Source organism: Panthera pardus, unplaced genomic scaffold (genome assembly GCF_024362965.1).
Source record: "Panthera pardus isolate Hobbes unplaced genomic scaffold, ASM2436296v1 HiC_scaffold_17, whole genome shotgun sequence".
In the NCBI taxonomy this organism is placed as follows: Eukaryota; Metazoa; Chordata; class Mammalia; order Carnivora; family Felidae; genus Panthera; species Panthera pardus.
This window is the reverse complement of record NW_026526732.1, coordinates 96,866,232-96,886,068: the sequence shown is the minus strand read 5'-3', so window position 1 is coordinate 96,886,068 and position 19,837 is coordinate 96,866,232. Positions and strand designations below refer to the sequence as shown.

General features: G+C 38.1%; 1 protein-coding gene across 7 annotated transcripts in view; it reads left to right on the top strand.

The window, feature by feature from the left end:
* Positions 1-10,740: 10,740 nt before the first annotated feature.
* ZNF451 (zinc finger protein 451) overlaps positions 10,741-19,837 on the top strand; it is an 89,107-nt gene continuing 80,010 nt past the window's right edge. For 5 of the 7 annotated variants that reach the window (XM_019457507.2, XM_019457505.2, XM_019457499.2 and 2 more), the window contains exons 1-2: positions 10,849-10,996; positions 11,547-11,630. In XM_019457507.2, coding sequence (XP_019313052.2) covers positions 10,976-10,996; positions 11,547-11,630 — 105 coding nt within the window. In that variant the 5' untranslated portion in view covers positions 10,849-10,975. The other 2 variants (XM_019457509.2, XM_053904779.1) reach the window with 2 other exon arrangements.

Sequence of the window (19,837 nt, the reverse complement as noted above, 5' to 3'; positions counted from 1 at the left end):
AATCTTTGAGGAGAGGACAAAGCATAGGGCTGATGAGGCTACCATTTGAATTAGCCCTAAGGACTAAAAAACAAAGTCTTGTTAGAGTGTCATCCTTTCCACAAACTTTGACTAGGGTCATCTTTCAGAATCTTATAAAAACTCTCCTAAGTATTGTTTCCTTGCCACTTAGAACTGACTTGATTATCCTCACCTGTTTGAACTGGGACTGCAAGTTGTCAGGCCTACAGTTAATGACAGTCAGCCATTAGTTAGAACATGGAGACAAAAGGTGCAAAAACACCACTCTCTGAGTTTTCATGGGTTAGTTTACCCTCCATTGGGATGGGCACGTGCTTCTTTTTATGTTTTCTCATTATTGTCATAACTAATGCTCCTATCTTTCTAAATGCCACAATTTTACCAAAGGCAATTGAGAACTACGTTGGACACTTTGGGGAACTTTATGAGCAAAACTGTACATTTCAGAGGGGCATATGAGAGATACATTTGATGGTAAATTTTGAATTAATCTGGAGAATTTAAGTCTTGGCTTCCCTGAATTATACCAAATAGCATTTTTATTAGTATGTCCCTAAGGAATTAAGGCTTTGTTAGAAAAGGTGGAGATTGGAGCACCTGGGTGGCTTAGTTGGTTAGATGTTTGACATTTGACTTCAGCTAAGGTCTTGATTGGGCTCTGTGCTGGGCACGAAGCCTACTTAAAAAAAAAAAAAAAAAATGAACATAGAAAATTAAAAAAAGAGGGTCTAAATATTTCTGAGGTCTAAAGAACTCCATCTAAACATCATCCATGCCAGCAAAGGCTGATCAGGGAGTTCAGATTTCTTCCCCCATCAGCCTGTAAGCAGGTGTGCTCATCCCACTCCTCCCCCACGGGGCTAAGAAGAAAAATCACATTGTACTAATCAATTGACACCGAAAAGGCATTTAACAAAATTCAGCGCTTATTCGTAATTTTAAAAAGGTTTTAAAAAAACACAAAAACCCTATAGTTAACATTACACTTGGTGCTGTAAGAGTTAATACTGAGATTAGGAAAAAGATGAGGATATCCATTCTCATCACTTTTTCAACATAGTTCTGGACATTCTAGCCAGTACATGGAGGCAAGAAAAAAAATAAAAGGCATACAGATGGTAAAGAAAAAAATCAAAACTGTCCCTATTGGGAGACAATTGACTATATAGATAATCCCAAGGAGTCTCAAAAAAACAAAACAACAACAACAAAAACCAACCGAAAACCTTGCTAAAACTAATAATAAGTGAGTTCAGCAAGGTTACAAACACCAGATCAGTATACAAAACCCAACTGTATTTCTGTATACTAGCAATAATCAGATAGACACCAAAGGTAAAAATACAACTGTTTACCATCTTTCTACCAAAAATCCTTAAATATAGGATTATATGCTAAAAACTACACAGTGCAAATGAAAGAAATTCTAGAAGACCTAAATAAATGGAGAAATGTGTTCATGGATTGGAGTACTCAATATAATAAAAATGTCAATTCTCACCAAACTGATATACAGCTTTAATGCACTTCCAATCAAAATCCCAGCAAGAATTTTGTAGATTTAGACAAGATTATTCTAAAATTCATATGGAAAGGCAAAGGAATTAGAATAACTAAAACAATTTTGGAAAAGAAGAATAAAGTGGAATAATCAGTCTACTTGATTTCAAGACTTACTATAAAGCTTAGTAATCAAGATTGTGTGATATTGGTAGAGGGATAGACATAGCTCAATGAAACAGAATGGAAAACCTAGAAATAGGCCAACACAAACATCTCCAGCTATTTTTTTTCCAGCTGAAAATATAGCTGAAAAAGCTGAAATATAGCTTTTTCAACAAATATTGCTGAAGCAAATGGACATCCATAGTCCAAGAAAATGAGCCTCAACCTAAACTTCATACCTTATAAAAAATTAACTCAAAATCGATCATAAACTAAAACGTGAAATGTGAAATTTCTATAGACTTCTAAAGATTTATAAAAATTTTTAGAAATTTAGAAATTTATTTTTTATAAATTTATAAAGGTTTCTATAAAAGTTTTAGAAAAACCAGGGTAAAATCCTTGGGATCTAATGTTTGACAAAGTGTTCTTGGAGTTAACACCCAAAGCATGATCCATAAAAGGAAAAATTGATAAAATGGATTTCATCAGGATTAAAGGTTTTGCTCTGTGAAATACACTGTTAACAGATGAAAGACAAGCTACAGAGTCTGAGAAAATATTTAGAGACTACATATATGATGAAAGACTAGTACCTAGACTATATAAAGAGGTCTCAAACTCGATGGTAAAAAAAAAAAAAAAGAAAAAAAAAATCCAGTTAGAAAATAGTCAAAAGACATGAAGAGACGTTTTGACACACAGAACATACAGATGGCAAGCACATGAAAAGATGATCAATATCATTTACCATTATTAATGTACAAATTAAAGCTACAATGTGACAGCACTACACACTTAAAATGGCTAAAATAAAAAATAGTGACAATACCAAATACCAGCAAGAATGTGGAGAAACTTGATCACTCATATATTGCTGATGGGAATGTAAAGTGTTACAGCAACTCTGGAAAACAGTTTGGCTAAACCATATGACTCAGTTATTGCACTTAGGGGTATTTATCCCAGAGAAGTGAAAATTTACGTTTACATAAAAATCTTTACAGAATGTTCATAGCAGCTTTATTTGTGACAGCCAAAAGCTGGAAACAATCCAGATGTCTCAACATTTGAATGGTTAAATTGTGTTACATCCATACCTTGGAATACTACTGAGCAATAAATAGTAATGAAGTATTGCTACATGAAAGGACCTGAAAGAATCTCCTGAAAATTATTCTGAGTGGAAAAGAAAGCCAATTCCAAAAGTTATATATTGTGTGTTTCCATTTATATAGCGCTATCTATATCTATATATCATCTCTCTATATATATAGAGATATAGATATAACATTCTTGAAATGATAAAATTATAGAAGTGGAGAACAGATGAGTGGTTGCCAAGGGTTAAGGAGGAGTTGGAGCTGGGAGGAAAAAGGGTATGGCTAGAAAGGGGCAACAGGAGGAATCCTTAGATATACAAAATATCCTTACACATAAAAAATCTAGAAGAATCTCCAGACAGATTTTATATCTTAGCTGTATCACTGTCAACATCTTGGTTGTGATAGTGTACTACAATTTTGAATAATGAATAATGTTACTATTGGGGAAACTGCAAAGAGGGTATATGGTATCTTTCCATATTCTTTTTTTCTTGTTTTAAACAGCTACTATTACCTTTGCTGGCATGGATGATATTTAGATGGAGTTCTTTGGACCTCCGAAATATTTACATCCTTTTTTTGATATTCCTATGTCCACCTTTTTTTGTTTTGTTTTGTTTTGTTTTGTTGTCTTAGATAGCCTATTCCATGCTTCTCATGAAAACTAGGCAGCCTGCAGTTTATCTTGAATGTCCTCCCAATTGCCTTTCACCACAATTTCCACTGTTCTTGAAAGTATCTGTAGGGTTGAACTTAACCACCACCAATTGCAATGAAGTCAGCTCCTTTGTGAAGAGGTTGGGAGCCATGTGTTGCACAGCCTGCTTCTCCTCTGAGGTAAAATTTCTAAACTAGGGCTCTGGACACTGGCAAGCTTCTCTTTTAGTGACATCTCATTCAAGGAGCTAACCAGTTGGTGGAGGAATGGGGGCATCAGCCTGAGGTCCTCTGGTCTTCTCTCTTCTTGCACAGAACATTGCCTTACCAGGTGAGTCAGGGGTGACAAAGGACTAAGTATTCTCAGTGTGCTGTGTTCAAGGCAGAACTTCTATTCCATTAGTATCAGTTGTATGGAAAATGAGACTCACTACTTCTCAACTGCACTCACCTGAGATAGCCTCAGCAACAGGTAGCTGGGGACAAGATGAGAAATGCTGATATCCTGCTCGTTCCAGGAAAAGAGCTCTCTCTAACCAGGAGCTAGGGGTTAGTGAGTAGAGAGGGAGCCCTGTGCTTTTGGCTGCAGCAATCTGGAGTAGATTCTCTGCCTCACTGAGCTGGGAGGGGAGTGGTAGGGAGTGATCTTGGTTTGAATACCACAGACTCTTCCCTTGGTTACAGAATTTTCCTAGATTTTCTTAAATAGATGTTTCTTCATTTGCTGTTTGTCCTCAGGATTGCTTCCATAGGCTTTAAGTGTTTTTTTTAGATATAATCTTCACCAGTTTCACTTTGGGAACAGGTCAGCCTAGCCCCTCACACGATCATGCCAGAAGTACTATGAATTATTTTTTACAAGTGCATGTGAATTTAAACTTATCTCAAAAGAAAATAAATCAGAACATAAATATGTAGCATGGCTAAACTACATCTAAGACAAGTGTTATAGGTCTTACAGTAGAAAAAGTAGACCGACAAGAAAAGTAGTTAATTATCTCTGATATTCTAAACCCCTAATATCTACAAAGTGATCAAGGTAACATGCAAGGAAGGCTCTTGACATGATTCTGAGTATCTGTATTCTGTGTACAAACATCAAGAAATCATGTAATGAAATTTTTTTTAACGTTTATTCATTTTTGAGAGACAAAGTGTGAGTGGGGGAGGGGCAGAGAGAGAGAGAGACAGAGACAGAGAGAGAGAGGCAGAGACACACACACACACAACAGAATCCAAAGCAGGCTCCAGGCTCTGAGCTGTCAGCACAGAGCCTGACGCAGAGCTCAAACCCATGAACCACGAGATCATGACCTGAGCGAAAGGACACTTAACCGACTTAACTATGAAGAGTATTTTTTTTTTAAGGAAATCAATGAATTCATAATTAAAATTTTAAAAAAGAGAGGAGGCAAGACTCTTCCTTATAGAAAAATGCCAACTAAAAAAAAGTTGAAAGACTGTAGAGTTGGAACATTATCATTTTGTAATGATCATAGTAAAGGTTGATATAATCAGAATATGCTCTCTATAAAGGAATAAGTTTACGTGGTCTGAAAGTATACCCTCACAGATTGCTTATTAGTTTTAAGGGATAATACTGGATAACACCTTGAACAGATGATTAAAATTAATATCCTCAATGAGGGGCAGTTAGCCATCATGTGCTTCTAGATGCAGTAATCTAAAGCACTTCAACATCACTTACAGTATTTTGTCTGGTAATTCAAAACTTGAATCTAAGAGTAAGGAAACATATGAAAAACCAAAACTGAAGAACATTTTATACAACAACGGACGTTTGTACTTCAAAAAAATCAACAGCATGAAAAACAAAGGCTGAAAAAGTGCTCCAAATTAAAGAAAAATACCTAACAACTCAATGTATTACATGATCCTGGAGTAGACAATTGATATAATGTGATAAAGGCTATAGATTAGAAAAAAAAAAAAAACAGTATCATATAAATGTAAAATTTCCAGCTTTTAATATTACCACTTTTTTGGACTGCATGTTTTTGTGTCCCCCAGAATTCTTATGTTGAAACCCTAATTTCCAATGGATGGTACTTGGAGATGGGACCTTGGGGAGGTAATAGGTCTTGAGGGTGGAGCCCTCATGATGGGATTAGGGTCCTTATAAGAAGACCCTAGAGAACTATTTTCCATCGTGTAAAGATATAAGATATATATCTTGGACTTCCCAACCTCACAATCGAGACTAATAAATGTTTGTTATTTAAGCCACCCATTCTGTAGGAAATTATTAATAGCAGCCCAAGCAGACTAAAACAAGTACTATGGTTATGTCAAAGAAAATCCTTGATTCTTAAGAAACACCCACTGGAACATTAAGGTGTAAGGAGGCATGATACATGCAACCTGCTCTTTGATGATTTAGAAAAGTATATGTGTATACATAGGTTTCTCTGTGTGTAGACAATATGATAAAACAAATATTTTTCCTGCAGTTTTTCTTTAAGTGTGAAATCATACAGAGATGTCTTGCTCCTGTTTAGGATTTTTCATTCTCCTTTAGCTTGTATGAAGAAACAAATATTAAAAATGCCTTCAATTCCTCCACAGTTTCTCTTTGGTAAATAGACTTTGACAACTATTCTAACATGTACATTATCATAGAAGTTAGAGAGATCTTAATACTTATGATTGGCTAGCAAGATTGTTAACAATTATATCTACACTTATGCTGTGCAACAAGACCAATTCCTTTATTGAATAAAAAGCAGTTTTAATACTTTTGGTTGTCTGTGGTGTTTTCAAAACCCTTGTGACCCACTACAAGCTGAACCATTGAAAGTTTTGTTCACTGGCTTTACATGGAGGAATAATGTCACTATGATGCAAACACAGTGAAAAATGTCCTTCAAATAGTCCTACAGAGGGGTAGGAAGTTTTGCAAATTACTCAAAATGTGTAATAATGGCACCAAAAACTACTCTCCCCAGTTTCCTCATACAGGCAAATACATCATTGCTTGAAGGGGGAAATGTCTACATTTTAAAGAAGTAATTACAGCTTGCTTTAATGAAAAAAGTGGCTTGTACTTCTGAGTGAACCATAGAAATGAAAAACCCTCTTTTGTTCTGTGCTCCAACAGGCTACTTTTCCTTATGTGCAACACTTGTACAGAATTCTAGACCTGACAGGAAAAAAGAAGTTGCACTTATAGACCTATGGGCTAGTCTTTTATACTCTTTTCAGAACCAAATGCTTTTTGTTCTGCTCCCATAACTCCCAGGAAATGATTATGTCAACTGGTTCTGTATTATTCTAAGAGCCATCTTCTTCCCTGAAGAAAATTGTTTTGGAATAAATGCCTATAAATCCATTTCTTTATTAGCAGTTGTTGAAGAGACCATTGTAGTTGCCAGGTCTTAAAACCAGAGCATTTAATCAAAACCAAATATGGTCTTAATAATAGAATTGCATTAGAAGTATTTGTGCTTTTACTAAAGTATAGTAAGATTTGGTTCTGTGTATACATGAATTCTTTGGCCCAAATTGAATGCTCTTTAAGTAAATTACAGGCACATGATACTTCCCCTTTTTTCAGACGTATGAAAATATTGTATAACTCTCAATGAGGGTTTGAGCCTTTTAATGCATTTAATTTGCCTCTTGGTGGCATTCTCTTAGTTAAGAACTAGGTCTCCAGAATCTTAAATGCTGCTGTGCAGCCAATATTCAGACAGATGGTTCTATAAATAATCATTCAACAAAAAAAGCAAGTCAATAGAAAACTGATGAAAACAGGGGTACCTGGGTGGCTCAGTCGGTTAAACGTCCAACTCTTGGTTTCAGCTCAGGTCATGATCCCACAGTTCGTGAGTTTGAGCCCCACATCAGGCTCTCTGCTGTCAGCACAGAGCCAGCTTCAGATCCCCTGTCCCCATCTCTCCCTGCCCCTCCTCTGTTTGTGGTCTTTAAAAAAAAAAAAAAACTGATCAAAACTAAAGTTGAAGCTTAAACTTCTTTGTTAAATTGTGAGTTTAAAGAATAGTATCATGGGAATGCAAGCTGGTGCAGCCAGTCAGGAAAACAGTATGACGGTTCCTCAAAAAACTAGAAATAGAACTACCCTATGACCCAGCAATTGCACTACTAGGCATTTATCCAAGGGATAAAGGTGTGCTGTTTCAAAGGGACACATGCACCCCCATGTTTCTAGCAGCACTATCAACAATAGCCAAAGTATGGAAAGAGCCCAAATGTCCATTGATAGATGAATGGATAAAGAAGATGTGGTATATATATACAGTGGAATATTACTCGGCAGTCGAAAAGAATGAATCTTGCCATTTGCAACTACGTGGATGGAACTGGAGATAAGGTATTAGGCTAAGTTAAATTACAGAAAGACAAAAATCGTATGACTTCACTCATGAGGACTTTAAGAGACAAAACAGATGAACATAAGGGAAGGGAAACAAAAATAATATAAAAACAGGGAGGGGGACAAAACAAGAGACTCATGAATATGGAGAACAAACTGAGGGTTACTGGAGGGGTTGTGGGAGGGGGGATGGGCTAAAGGGGTAAGGAGCACTAAGGAATCTACTCCTGAAATCATTGTTGCACTATATGCTAACTAATTTGGATGTAAATTTAAAAATGATATTTCATCAACTTAAAAAAATGATAAAAATAAAATGTGCAAAGGACTTAAGAAAATATTTCTCCAAAGAAGACCTACAAATGGCCAACAGATATATGAAAAGATGCGCAATCATCAAGGACATGTAGATCAAAACCACAATGAGATATCACCTCTTAACAGAATGACCATTATATAAAAAACAAAAAAATATGATCTAGCAATCCTACTTCCAGTCATTTATCCAATGATTTGAAATCAGAATCTCAAAGAGAGATTTGCATTCCCATGTTACCTGCAGCATTATTCTCAATAGACAGTGTGGAGTGTGGACATTACCTAAATGCCCATCCACAGATCAAAGGGTAAAGAAAAGGAGATTTACATACACCGTGGAATATCATGAAGCCGTAAAAAAGGAAATTCTGGTATGTGGTCTACCTAACATGAATGAACTTTGAGGACATGATGCTAAGTGAAATAAGCCAGTCACAGAAGGACAAATATGACACAATTCCACTTACACGAGGTACCTAAAGTAGTCAAGCTCATAGAAACAGAAAGTAGAATGGTGTTGGCCAAGGGCTGGAGAGAACGAGAGTGGGGAGCTGCTGTTCACTGGGGTTTACAGTTTCAGTTATGCAGGATGAGCAGGTTCTAGTCACTGCTTATACTGAATTCTGTGTCATACACTTCGTTAACGGGGTAGAGCTCATGTTATGTGCTTTTTGCCTCAATAAAAACTAAAAAAATATGAATATTCTCCACCAAAAGAAAGAAAGAATAATATCAAAATAATATCACTGATCTAGATCTAAAAAATCTATTATGTTGTTTAGGATACAGTCTAAGAGAACTAAATTAGAGGAGTTACCAAAACCAGTGGTAGGCTCCCTCACCAATCTAAACTCATAAAGCAAAATAATGGATCCACGGCCCAAGTAAAACATAAAAAAATATAGCCACACAGAAAACATTTCCCCATAGTTAAAAAGTCTCCATTTTCAACCCTGAACCGTTCAGGAAACAACTCTGCTTCTTCCAAATCTAATCAGTCCCTACTTCACACGCTGGTCTTAACATCACACAACCCAATCTCTTAATTTCCTCAGATTGAGAGGAGTCTCTAAACTTTGTTTGTGGTTTCTTCTCCTTTGCTACACTAAGCTAAATAAACCTAGTTTTGTGGTAACTACAGGCATATCTCTAATCTTCTGTTAGTGTGTTGCAAAGGATTTTCTTAAAAACACATAGTCTAGCTACCCAGAGAAAATTACTGTTGATGATTAAGTAGTTTTCCTAATTCAGGCATGGTTTTCTTGGCAGTTGACGTGGTTCTAATCATATTACTTATCTTGCATTTTTGAAAAACAGGATTTTAGAAATTTTAGCTACACATTTTCAATGGAGATGAAAACACTATAGAATTATATTGGCAGAATACATCCCAAAGTTTAACCATTTCATTTTCCAGTCACTAGACATTTAAATGTTTTGCAATTTTTCTATTACAAACTTGTCATAAATAATATTTTGCATACATATTTTCCTACAGACTAAGGTATGTCCTCAGGATAAAGCCTTGCATTGACAACTGAATTGAAGAATATGAGAATTTGGGAGCTCCAGCCAGAGAAAGCTCGTTTTCCGATAGTTTTACCCATTAACTCCTACCTGTAATCAGTCTTTTATTCTCAATTTTTTCAAGAATTTTCAAACTTAGGCAGAAAAGCAAATGAAGTCATAAAGCACTTGCTGGAAAAGCCGAAAATAACAAATACCAAGAATAATTACTATAGGCATAAATAATCAGCTAGGTGTGGACATAGGCAAAAACAGGCATCGGAAAATTTAAAAGAATTTTCCGACTTTAAAAGTTCTTTTCAAAATTGTTGGTGTAGGAAAAAAAAAAAAAAAAAAAAAAAAAAGCCGGACAGTTTTGTATGACATTAAAGTGAGAAAAACCACACAAGTAAACATGAGTCAACTATTTTAAAGACTGCTTTTTGAGTATGAACGCTGAAAAAAAAGCTATTGTAGTAAGGTAATACTCTGAGAATATCTTTAAACAGCGCATGTTTTCACTGGCCTAGAGCTTAATGATAGTTAGCTAGGCCTTGGCTCCCTGGACTCTTGCTTCGCCAGTTTTCTTCAGGCCAACCTGGAGACTGGAACTCTGGTCCTCAATTTGCCTACTCGGGTGTATTAATACATGCTATGGCTGAGAGAATGAAGCTAGGGAACAGGTGAGTAACATAAAGACACCTCGGATTTCTTTATCTCAAAATTCAACTACACCTTTACATTTCGGGTCCACCGCAAAAAATACAAAATTAAAAAAGGAATATGAGAATTTAATCCCCATCATCCGCCATTAGGCCAAAACTGACACCGGTGAGCTTCGATTCCACACCCATACAATACCCAATTGCAAACACACCTCCACATCCCTGTTCCTGCCCTTCACTATGAAACAGAACCTAGCCCGCCCACGGCTCCGCAAAGCTGCAGCTGACGTCAGCGTGGCAAAATGTGTGCGCCATGCTTTGGAGTCCTTTTCCGCGGTTTGCTACTGACGCCGGGACGGTCTCGGGCGGCACTAGAACTACAATTCCCAGGTTCCTGCGCGGCGCGGAGAAGGCAGGCCGGGACTGTGCGAAAGAGACTCCGGGGGATAGCGGGCCAGAGCCGGCCGCTCCTCCTTTTGAAGCGGTTTCGCACCTCTTTCCGCCCGCGGCGTCGGTGGCGTCGGCGGCGTCGGCGCTCACGCAGGGGCGGGTCACGGCGGCGCGAAGCGGTGCTGGGCGGGAAGGGAAGTCGTGGCGGCGGTGGCGGCGGGGACAGCTGCGACGGCGGCGGTGGCGGCGGAGACCGCAGCAGCGGTGGTGCTGTCAGTTAGGCCGTCGGAGAAATGGGAGACCCGGGGTCGGAGGTGAGTGGTGGAGCGTCGGGCCGCGGCGTTCTCAGCCGCGTCGCGAAAGGGCTTTGTGTTTTGTTGAGCGTGCGGCCTGCTGTGCGCCCGCGGGGCGAAAGCCTCGGCGTCTCGGGCCGAGCCCAGCGTTCGGGCCTGGTGCGGGTCCTAACGACGACCCAGCGGTAACAATGGCCGCCCGGCCGCCCCCGGTCCCCTACGCCGGCCCCGGTGCTCCCTGTTGTCGCCGCTCTGCCCGCGAGAGCGACATTTTGAGACAGGATCGCTCTTCGGCGGTGAGCGTGCATCCCTCCTCCTCGAGCAGATAGGGGAATTCGCAGGGGCTGGGGAGTCGTTTTCGGCGTCCGCTCCCCGTGGCTCCGCGTCTGCAGAGGCAGAACGCGACTCCATGGAGTTCTGTTCTTAGTCGGATTTGCATGCAGTTGTGCTGTTAGGTTTCCTCAAGAGCTCGTTGTTTTAAAAAGCTCTTTCTTTTTCGTACCTTTTGGGAAAGTCTCTTCCACCAAGTACGTGGCTGTATAGATAAGCGTGTTTTGGCTTATTTTTATAGATAATAGAATCTGTCCCTCCAGCTGGGCCCGAAGCATCTGAGTCAACAACGGATGAAAATGAAGATGACATTCAGTTTGTTAGTGTAAGTAGCAACGACATTCGGGTTTTTCCTAGAGTTCCAAGACTGCGCGTGGTAAGCCATTATGTGATTGTACTGCACCTGTCCACTCCTCATTGAGCAACTGTGTATGAACGTCTGATAGGTACTAACACCGGGGAGCGTGGCGTAGGATTAGGAAATTTCCCCAAAGAGGCCTCTGAGCAGCTGCGGTAGCCGTCACAAAGACTGCCGAAAGTCCGTGGTGCTCACTCCATCACGCTTCTCGTGCGTTTATTTAGCGCCGGTTTAATGCTTGGTCTAGGCGTGTTTCCAAGAGGGACAAGGTTGTCCTGTAACAGATGACGATGCAGGCGAGGGAGAGAGGACAGGTGATGATGAGGAAGGAGGTAGAGAACAAGAAGGCTTGCAGGAACTCAAAATCTGAGCGTTATGTAGCTGCATAACATGAAGGCGACTAGCTTGAAGACTTCCCTGACCTGTGAGATCCTGGTGTTTGTTACAGCATAGTGCAGGAGTTGATGTTCATATGGAGATCCCCGCATCACCAGGAACACACATATTTTTCAGAATTTCGTCCCTTCGGGTCAGTGGTCTTTAAGCATTACCAAGGGTAAATGTGCGGATTCCGGGGCCTCACCCTTCCATACCCACTGAATCGGAATTTGTAGGTGGGACCTAGGAGTCTTCCTTTTGGAAAGATGAAAGGACATATGAACCTCTGAACCACAGTTTGTAAAGCCTTGGTTTAGGCAGAGTGGGGGTTATGACGTATTTGGAGATGATTTTCACCCAAAACTGTCAAGAGTTGCAAAGGCTCAGCTTAAAGTGGTATCATAGTTAGCTAGAGAATACTTCTACTCTAAACCATTTTCTGAATACTGTAGTTATTTGAGGTTTGCTGTGAAACGTGTATAGTTTTTCTTAATAGATTGTAGTGTTTTTATGTTTGTTGGTTTGGGACAGTTTGTAAAGCTGGTTATTAAATGATATCCTCTATATACCCAACGTTAGGGCCATTGTGGTGAAACCATTCTTGTATTGTCTTTAATTGGTTTATTGAGGAGTCTTTCACGAGATCATTTTTTTGGCTGTCTTCACCATTGCTAGTGCATGTGGTACTTTTTCCTTTTATTTATTTTGAGAGTGAGAGAGAGTGCAGGTTAGCATGCAACAGGGGGAGGGGCAGAGAGAGAGAGAAAGAGAATCCCAAGCAGGCTCCACCCTATCAGCACAGAGCCTGGTGTGGGGCTTGATCTCACAAACCGTGGGATCATGACCTGAGCCAAAATCAAGAGTCAGATGTTTAACCACCTGAGCCACCCAGGTGCCCTTTGTCCTTTTATTTTAATTCTAGTGTGGTTAACATAGTGTTAAATTAGTTTCAAATGTACTTTTTCTTTTTCTTTTTTTTTTTTTTTTTAAGTGTTTGTTTAGTTATTTTGAGAGAGAGCATGGGAGCAGGGAAAGGGGCAGAGAGAGAATGCTAAGCAGGCTCTGTGCTATCAGCACAGAGCCCAACGCAGGGCTCGATCTCATGAATTTTGAGATCATGACCTGAACCGAAATCAAAAGTTGGATGTTCAACCAGCTGAGCCACCCAGGTGCCCTAACAGTGGACTAAAGTATGTTGGTAACAGGATTCTATGGCTTCTTAGGACAAATATTTCAGGTTGTTCCTGAATATTGGTATTTGGAGAATATTCATCTTGATATTTGTGTATATGAAAGAATGATATACTTCTTTATAAACTATGGGTGTTGGGTTGAGAATCATAGATGGAATTTATAAAAATAAGATTTGAAAAATTTTTTGGTACTTGTGGAATAAAAAATTACAGTATAGCATGTATGTAACTTAAGCTTAATAATGTATTAAGCTGAAGTTCAAAATACTCTTTATTTTTGAAATATTGTTTTAATTTTAGGGGCCCCTGGGTGGTGTATTGGTTAAGCATCCAACTTCAGCTGAGGTCATGATCTCACGGTTCATGGGTTCAAGCCCCATGTCAAGCTCTGTGCTGACAGCTCAAAGCCTGGAGTCTTCTTCAAATTCTGTGTCTCCCTCTCTCTCTGCCCCACCCCTGCAAGTGCTCGCTCTCTCTCTCTCTCTCTCTCTCTCTCTCTCTCTCATAAATAAAACATTAAAGGGGCGCCTGGGTGGCGCAGTCGGTTAAGCGTCCGACTTCAGCCAGGTCACGATCTCGTGGTCCATGAGTTCCAGCCCCGCGTCAGGCTCTGGGCTGATGGCTCAGAGCCTGGAGCCTGTTTCCGATTCTGTGTCTCCCTCTCTCTCTGCCCCTCCCCCGTTCATGCTGTGTCTCTCTCTGTCCCAAAAATAAATGAAAAACGTTGAAAAAAAAATTAAAAAAAAAAAAAAAAAACATTAAAAAAAAGCTTTTTAAAAATATTCTTTTAATTTTAAATGTAGAGAATATCTTACATCTTTGTGTCAAGAATAAAAAATATATAGTGCAGGGGCACCTGGGTGGCTCAGTTGATTGAGCATCCAGCTTCGGCTCAAGTCATGATCTCATGGCTTGTGAGTTCAGGCCCTGTGTCGGGCTCTGTGCTGACAGCAAGGAGCCTGGAGCCTGCTTCAGATTCTTTGTCTCCCTCTCTCTCTTTCCCTCCTCTGTTCATGCTCTGTCTCTCTCTCTCTCTCTCTCTCTCTCTCTCTCAAAACTAAATAAACGTTTTAAAAAATTAAAAAATATATTGTGTGTGCACCTTGATACAACACCTTGTATTTATCCCTGTTGGCAAATACAGGTTCAAAGTTCTGATAGTTCCAAATGAAGAAGTGAATTATATGTATTAAGCACAATTACAGTTTTAGAAGAGATCTATGAAAAACATTGCTTCTACATTTTTAGTGATAACACTTAAGTGATAATTAATGATAACTTAATTCTATTTTAAAATAAATTGAGATACAACCTTCTACTTCTCTCTGTAAACTAATCTTATCCTTGACTCCTTTAGGTGATGCTCATCCAGTAAAGATAACAAATTGTTCTCTGCTTAAGATTTCTTCAGATACAAAAATGGCATTATAATGTTGCTTCTTGATTTACTCTGGCTTGGATTTCTTAATTCACGCTCATTAATGTAATTTTCCCATCTTTGATCACATGGTGGCACAGCAGTCTTTCAGTGGTTTGCAAAATATAGCAGTGTGCTGAAGGAAAGAAATAAGGATAATAAATCCCTTTCATTTAAATTATGTTGAAATATACGTACAGAGAACTGCACGGTTTATAAGTGTACTGTTTGATTTTTGCAAAGCCAATACCTGGGTGATCTCAAACATAATGTTACCATAGCAAAAACTTTTTATTTAAGCATTTTGCTCTCATTTTCTGTTTAGTTTAATAATACAGGTGTATCTCCACCACTCCCAGTTATTGTAAAGTAGAAACATTTGAAACCTATGAAAACTTTATAAGCTAAGAGGGTCTAAAGCAAAGAAGCAGTTACCATTTGCTTATATGGAAAAATTTTCAGCATTTCCAGACCCCAAAAATAACCTCTTTTTGGCTTTTCTGATACCTTAAAACACATCTTGCTAATGGATGTCCAAAATAAATTGAGATAAAGTACAGATGTTTACAGACATAATCCAAAGCTATGGCAGTGAAATGCTGAGTTTAGTTCACAGGGAAGCAGCTTGGCAGTGGTACTCTCGCTGCTTGGGGTGCATACCGCCTCTGTAATGGTTTTCTGCAAAACAAATGCTGTACAGTATTTCTGTTTTTCATCACTTTTTTTTTTTTTTGTGTGTGTGTGTGTAAGAGAAAATCTTCAGATTTACTTCAGTTAGTGAAAACTGATACCAATGTAGGTCTTTCGTAAAAGTGAAATGGTGTTAACACAAGCTTTTGAAAACTGAGAATATTTTTCTGATCCCTTATTCAGCCACCATCTTTCTGTCTTTCTTTGAAACTTTGTATATTTTAGTTAATTTACTCCCAGAAAATGGTTTTAGCCAGGAGCTGATGACATGATTTTTCACAGTGCTACTTGAGACACAAAGGCAACCTATTATAATCTTGGTAATAGCACATGAGATTTAGGTTTTAGTCAAGATTATTGGTATAATGTGGAATCATTGAACATATGGAAATAGTGAAGGAAATCAAGGTATAATTTCATCATTAGCTTCTGAAGCACATAGGTCAAGTGATAATACTTAAACTGCAGTAGGTAAGAGTCATGGGCAAAAATGTGAAGGTATCTTGGCTGGGTGTCTTGCACCTATAATTAGCTCAGTAAATAAAAATAATGCTGGAGCTCATGATATGCAAAGTCATGAAGTAAGTACTCTAGAACTACAAAAGATTAATTGAAAATAGGTCCTACCTGTAAGTGCCCATATTTCAATGTGGAAGATAATATAGGTTATGAGAACTGTGTAAATGGTTGTAGAAAGTAGTTATTTTATAAAAAGTACCCGGTGCTATATAAAAAAATAAAGGAAGCCTTTTTGGCCTAGGTAACATTTAGTATTTGTATTTAAAAGAGCATTTTGAAAAGAAATAAGGAAAGGCATCAAAATGGGAAAGCAGGGAAGATTCTGTGTAGTTTTCGAGGATAAAAACTTTTTAAGTGAAAGAGAAAAGGGTGGGCCAGATAGTGTAGATTTTGAATTGTGGTCTAAAAGTGGCAGTTGGGAACCACTTGGAATTTTTGAACTGGGCAGGATTGCACAAGTAAACTATATCCCTGATCCTGTAACTGGAAATCTATTGAAAAAACACATGCATTATTAAAATTTTAGATTAGAGTTTTGCATCAGTATTCAAATCCATATTCTTTTAGACTTGGGTGAACTACATTTCTTACAGTCCATATCTTAATGTATTGACATTATTTTCCATTTACAGTTGACCCTTAAACAGTGGGTTTGAACTGCGTGGATCCACTTGTATCTAGTTTTTTTTACAGTACTATAAATGTATTTTCTTTATGATTTTTGTAATATTTTTGGCTTTATTGTAAGAATACAGTATATAATAACATCATACAAAATACCTGTTAACCAACTGCTTATGTTATTGGTAAGGCTTCCAATCAACAGTAGGCTTCTAGTAGTTATGTTTTGGGAAGTCAGATGGCTGTATGTCGATTTTCAATTCCATAATGGAAGGGAAGGTCATAGCCCAAACCCTCATGTTCTTCAAGGGTCAACTGTCATAGGTAATTGGTGTTTGGTTTTGTATGATAATCATTTTTCTAGTAGCAGGAATGAAAGCTTTTTGTGTCATTAATTTTTTTTTTTTTTTACTTAGAATATTAATATTAATTCAGCTGTGTTACTAAACTGTGTTGTTTGTGCCTGTGCTCCTGGCCCTAATTGTGCGGCCTTCGGGAGTAGAATCCTTTGATTTTGTTATTGGTACAAAAGGGATGATGAGAGTGATGGTTTACTAGTTGATGAGTTGAGCAAATTCAAATAAAATGCCTTTAATTGGAGGACAACATGCATTTATACTTGTTAAGAACATAGGCAGTTACTGTAAACATTTTAAGAAATGTTTCTTGACATAATACACATTCTTATGGGGAATTAATAACTTATTGTTTGGTTAGTGTTATGAGTTATTCAGATTTGAGGGCAATAGCAAGAAGTCTTTTTTTCTCTTTTTGAAGGAAGACAAAGTTTCTTAAAAACTTAGGTAATAAGGGATTGATTTAAAAAAGCATGTAGAGTCACCTGGCTGGCTCAGTCAGTAGAGGATGTGACTCTTGATCTCAGGGTTGTGAGTTCAAGCCCCACGTTGGATGTAGTGATTACTTAAAAATAAAATTAAAAAAAAATGTAGTGTGTATACTTTGAACTTAACCTCAGAATTATAGTGACCACACAGCCGGTTATATATTTAGAGAATCAGGTGTACTTCACTTAGTTTTCTCATTTGTTAAAAGGAGTAATAGTAATAATTCACTGTTTCATCTCATAAAGTAATTGGGGATTAAATGGAATCATTTACATGAGAAGTTTAGTACAGTTCCTGTATAGGGCTCAAAGACAAATGTTATTGATGAGTAGTAAAATTAATGGAATACTAAAATGTTTTGATTCGTTAAGTTCGTTATGGTGGCATTTTTTCCATATCCATAACTAAAGTTTAGAGTGTGTGCATATAAGTAATATTTTCCTTGGGGATACTTCTCTTATTTTTTAACTCAGCCTCTGCTTTTTTTGGTGGTCTCAAATACATGTCATCGTCATCTACCATTCTTTCACATACAAACCCATAATTATTTGCTGAGTTAATCAATAAATATTCTAAATGACTCTTGGTTTTTCTCATTTTTGGATTTCCTACCCAGATTGTTTTTACTCTTTTAATTAGTGTGAATCATTTGAAGTTGTCATTTTTCGCTAGTTCAGGAATAGTTGGTTGCATATCAGTCTAATGGTTCACCCTAGCAGTAAATTTGTAATAGTCTTCTTTCATCATTTCCTGCTCCTGCTATTTTCTGCTATTTCTGCAGCTGTTTTTAAATCCCATCTGTGACCATTTTCTTTATCCTGGGTTTTGGGGGTTTTGGGGGGGTCCTCTTCTACTTTTTGCTTTGTACTCTGTTACCTTCTTTCGTCTCTTTTTTCTCTGTTTATGGAAGCTCTCTCTGCCCCTCCCTCTGTGTATTTCTGGTAACCCGGAGACTTTCTTGGTGGGCTGTTGCTATGGACATGTAATAACAATTTCTAATGCACATTTCTTGAAGAGCCCAAAGTTAAGGCGTTAGAACAGGAGAAGCTAGCATATTTTTATTTCTTCTACTTCCTTGAATTGAATGTATAACATTGACAATAACAGTGGTAGATTGTAGTCTAAAGGTAGGTGATTCCTCTCTGTTGACCATAATTGGAGAATATCCTCTTTTCTAAACTTCCCATTTTTAGGGGTACCTGGGTGGCTTAGTTGGTTAAGCGTCTGACTTTATCTCAGGTCGTGATCTCACGGTTCGGGAGTTCGAGCCCCGCGTTGGGCTTGTGCTGACAGTTTAGACCCTGGAGCCTGCTTTGGATTCTGTGTCTCCCTCTCTGCCCCTTCACTGCTCATGCTCGCTCACTCACTCTTTCTCAAAAGTAAACATTTAGAAAAAATAAAAAACATTTTTTTAAACTTCCATTTTTACAGCTCAGGCAAAAATCTTAATTACTTATTACATGATCCCTGTCCTGAAGTTCTGGTCTCTGGTTTTATCATAGTGCCTAGATAAAACCTGTCTGCAAGGATAGCAGTTTTCTGCTTGAGGAGAAGTAATAGCCTAAGGGAGAAACAAGTTATCTTTGAGACGGAATGTCTCTTCTAAGGAAGAGGATATTTAAAGATCTTAGCTTCTGTGTTCTGACTCTAGTCTTTCTCTGTTAGTTTATCCACTGAATAGATCGCTTTGGCTTGCCAACAGTCAGCTTTCTGCATCCTAAGAAATCTTTCCCTCAGCTATATTCTCTTCCTGTGTTCCTTTCTCTTATTCTCAACATATTAGAATTTAAAAAATAATATTCTTTACTCATGGCCTTACTGCCTCTTTTTTTTTTTAATATTTTATTTTTAGGTAATCTCTACAACCAACGTGGGGCTCAAACTTACAACCCCAAGATAAGAGTCGCATGCTGCATTGACCAGCCAGGCGCCTCTATTGCCTCATGTTCTACTTAATATTTTAGAGCCTGGCTTTTATATGCTTGCTACTTTCTTGAAAGTTGTTTTCAGGCATTTAAAAATCATGTTGCCAATTTCAGTGGCAGTTTTGTTGGTTGTCCATGTTTTTGACTGCATTTTGCATTGACAACTTTTGAGGATTCTCTAGTGTTTTTGAATTTATCCATTCCTGATTCTTCTTCAGTCTTTAATTACCTGCTTAGCTCTTCTTGAGTCCTAAAATTCCAGCATTTCCTCAAGAGCCTCATTAAATTTCTTCTTTTTCCTCATTGTTTTCTTTGTTAGCAATATCATAGTTCAATTTAGTCTTCTAGAGGAACCCCTCCCAAATCTGTATTTCTAGCTATGTTTGTACATCCAGATTTCAGCCCTGCATTTCTGGCTTCTGCCAGTTAACTTTGTGTGCCACTGGTACATCAACCCATTATGTTCAAAAGAGTGTCGGCTTCCTGTTTCTGAATTCCAGATATATCCAGCTGGTTGTTCAAGCTTGAAACCTTAGGGACTTCTTTGATTCCTTTTTATTGTTGGAATTTTGTTTTTTATAGCCAA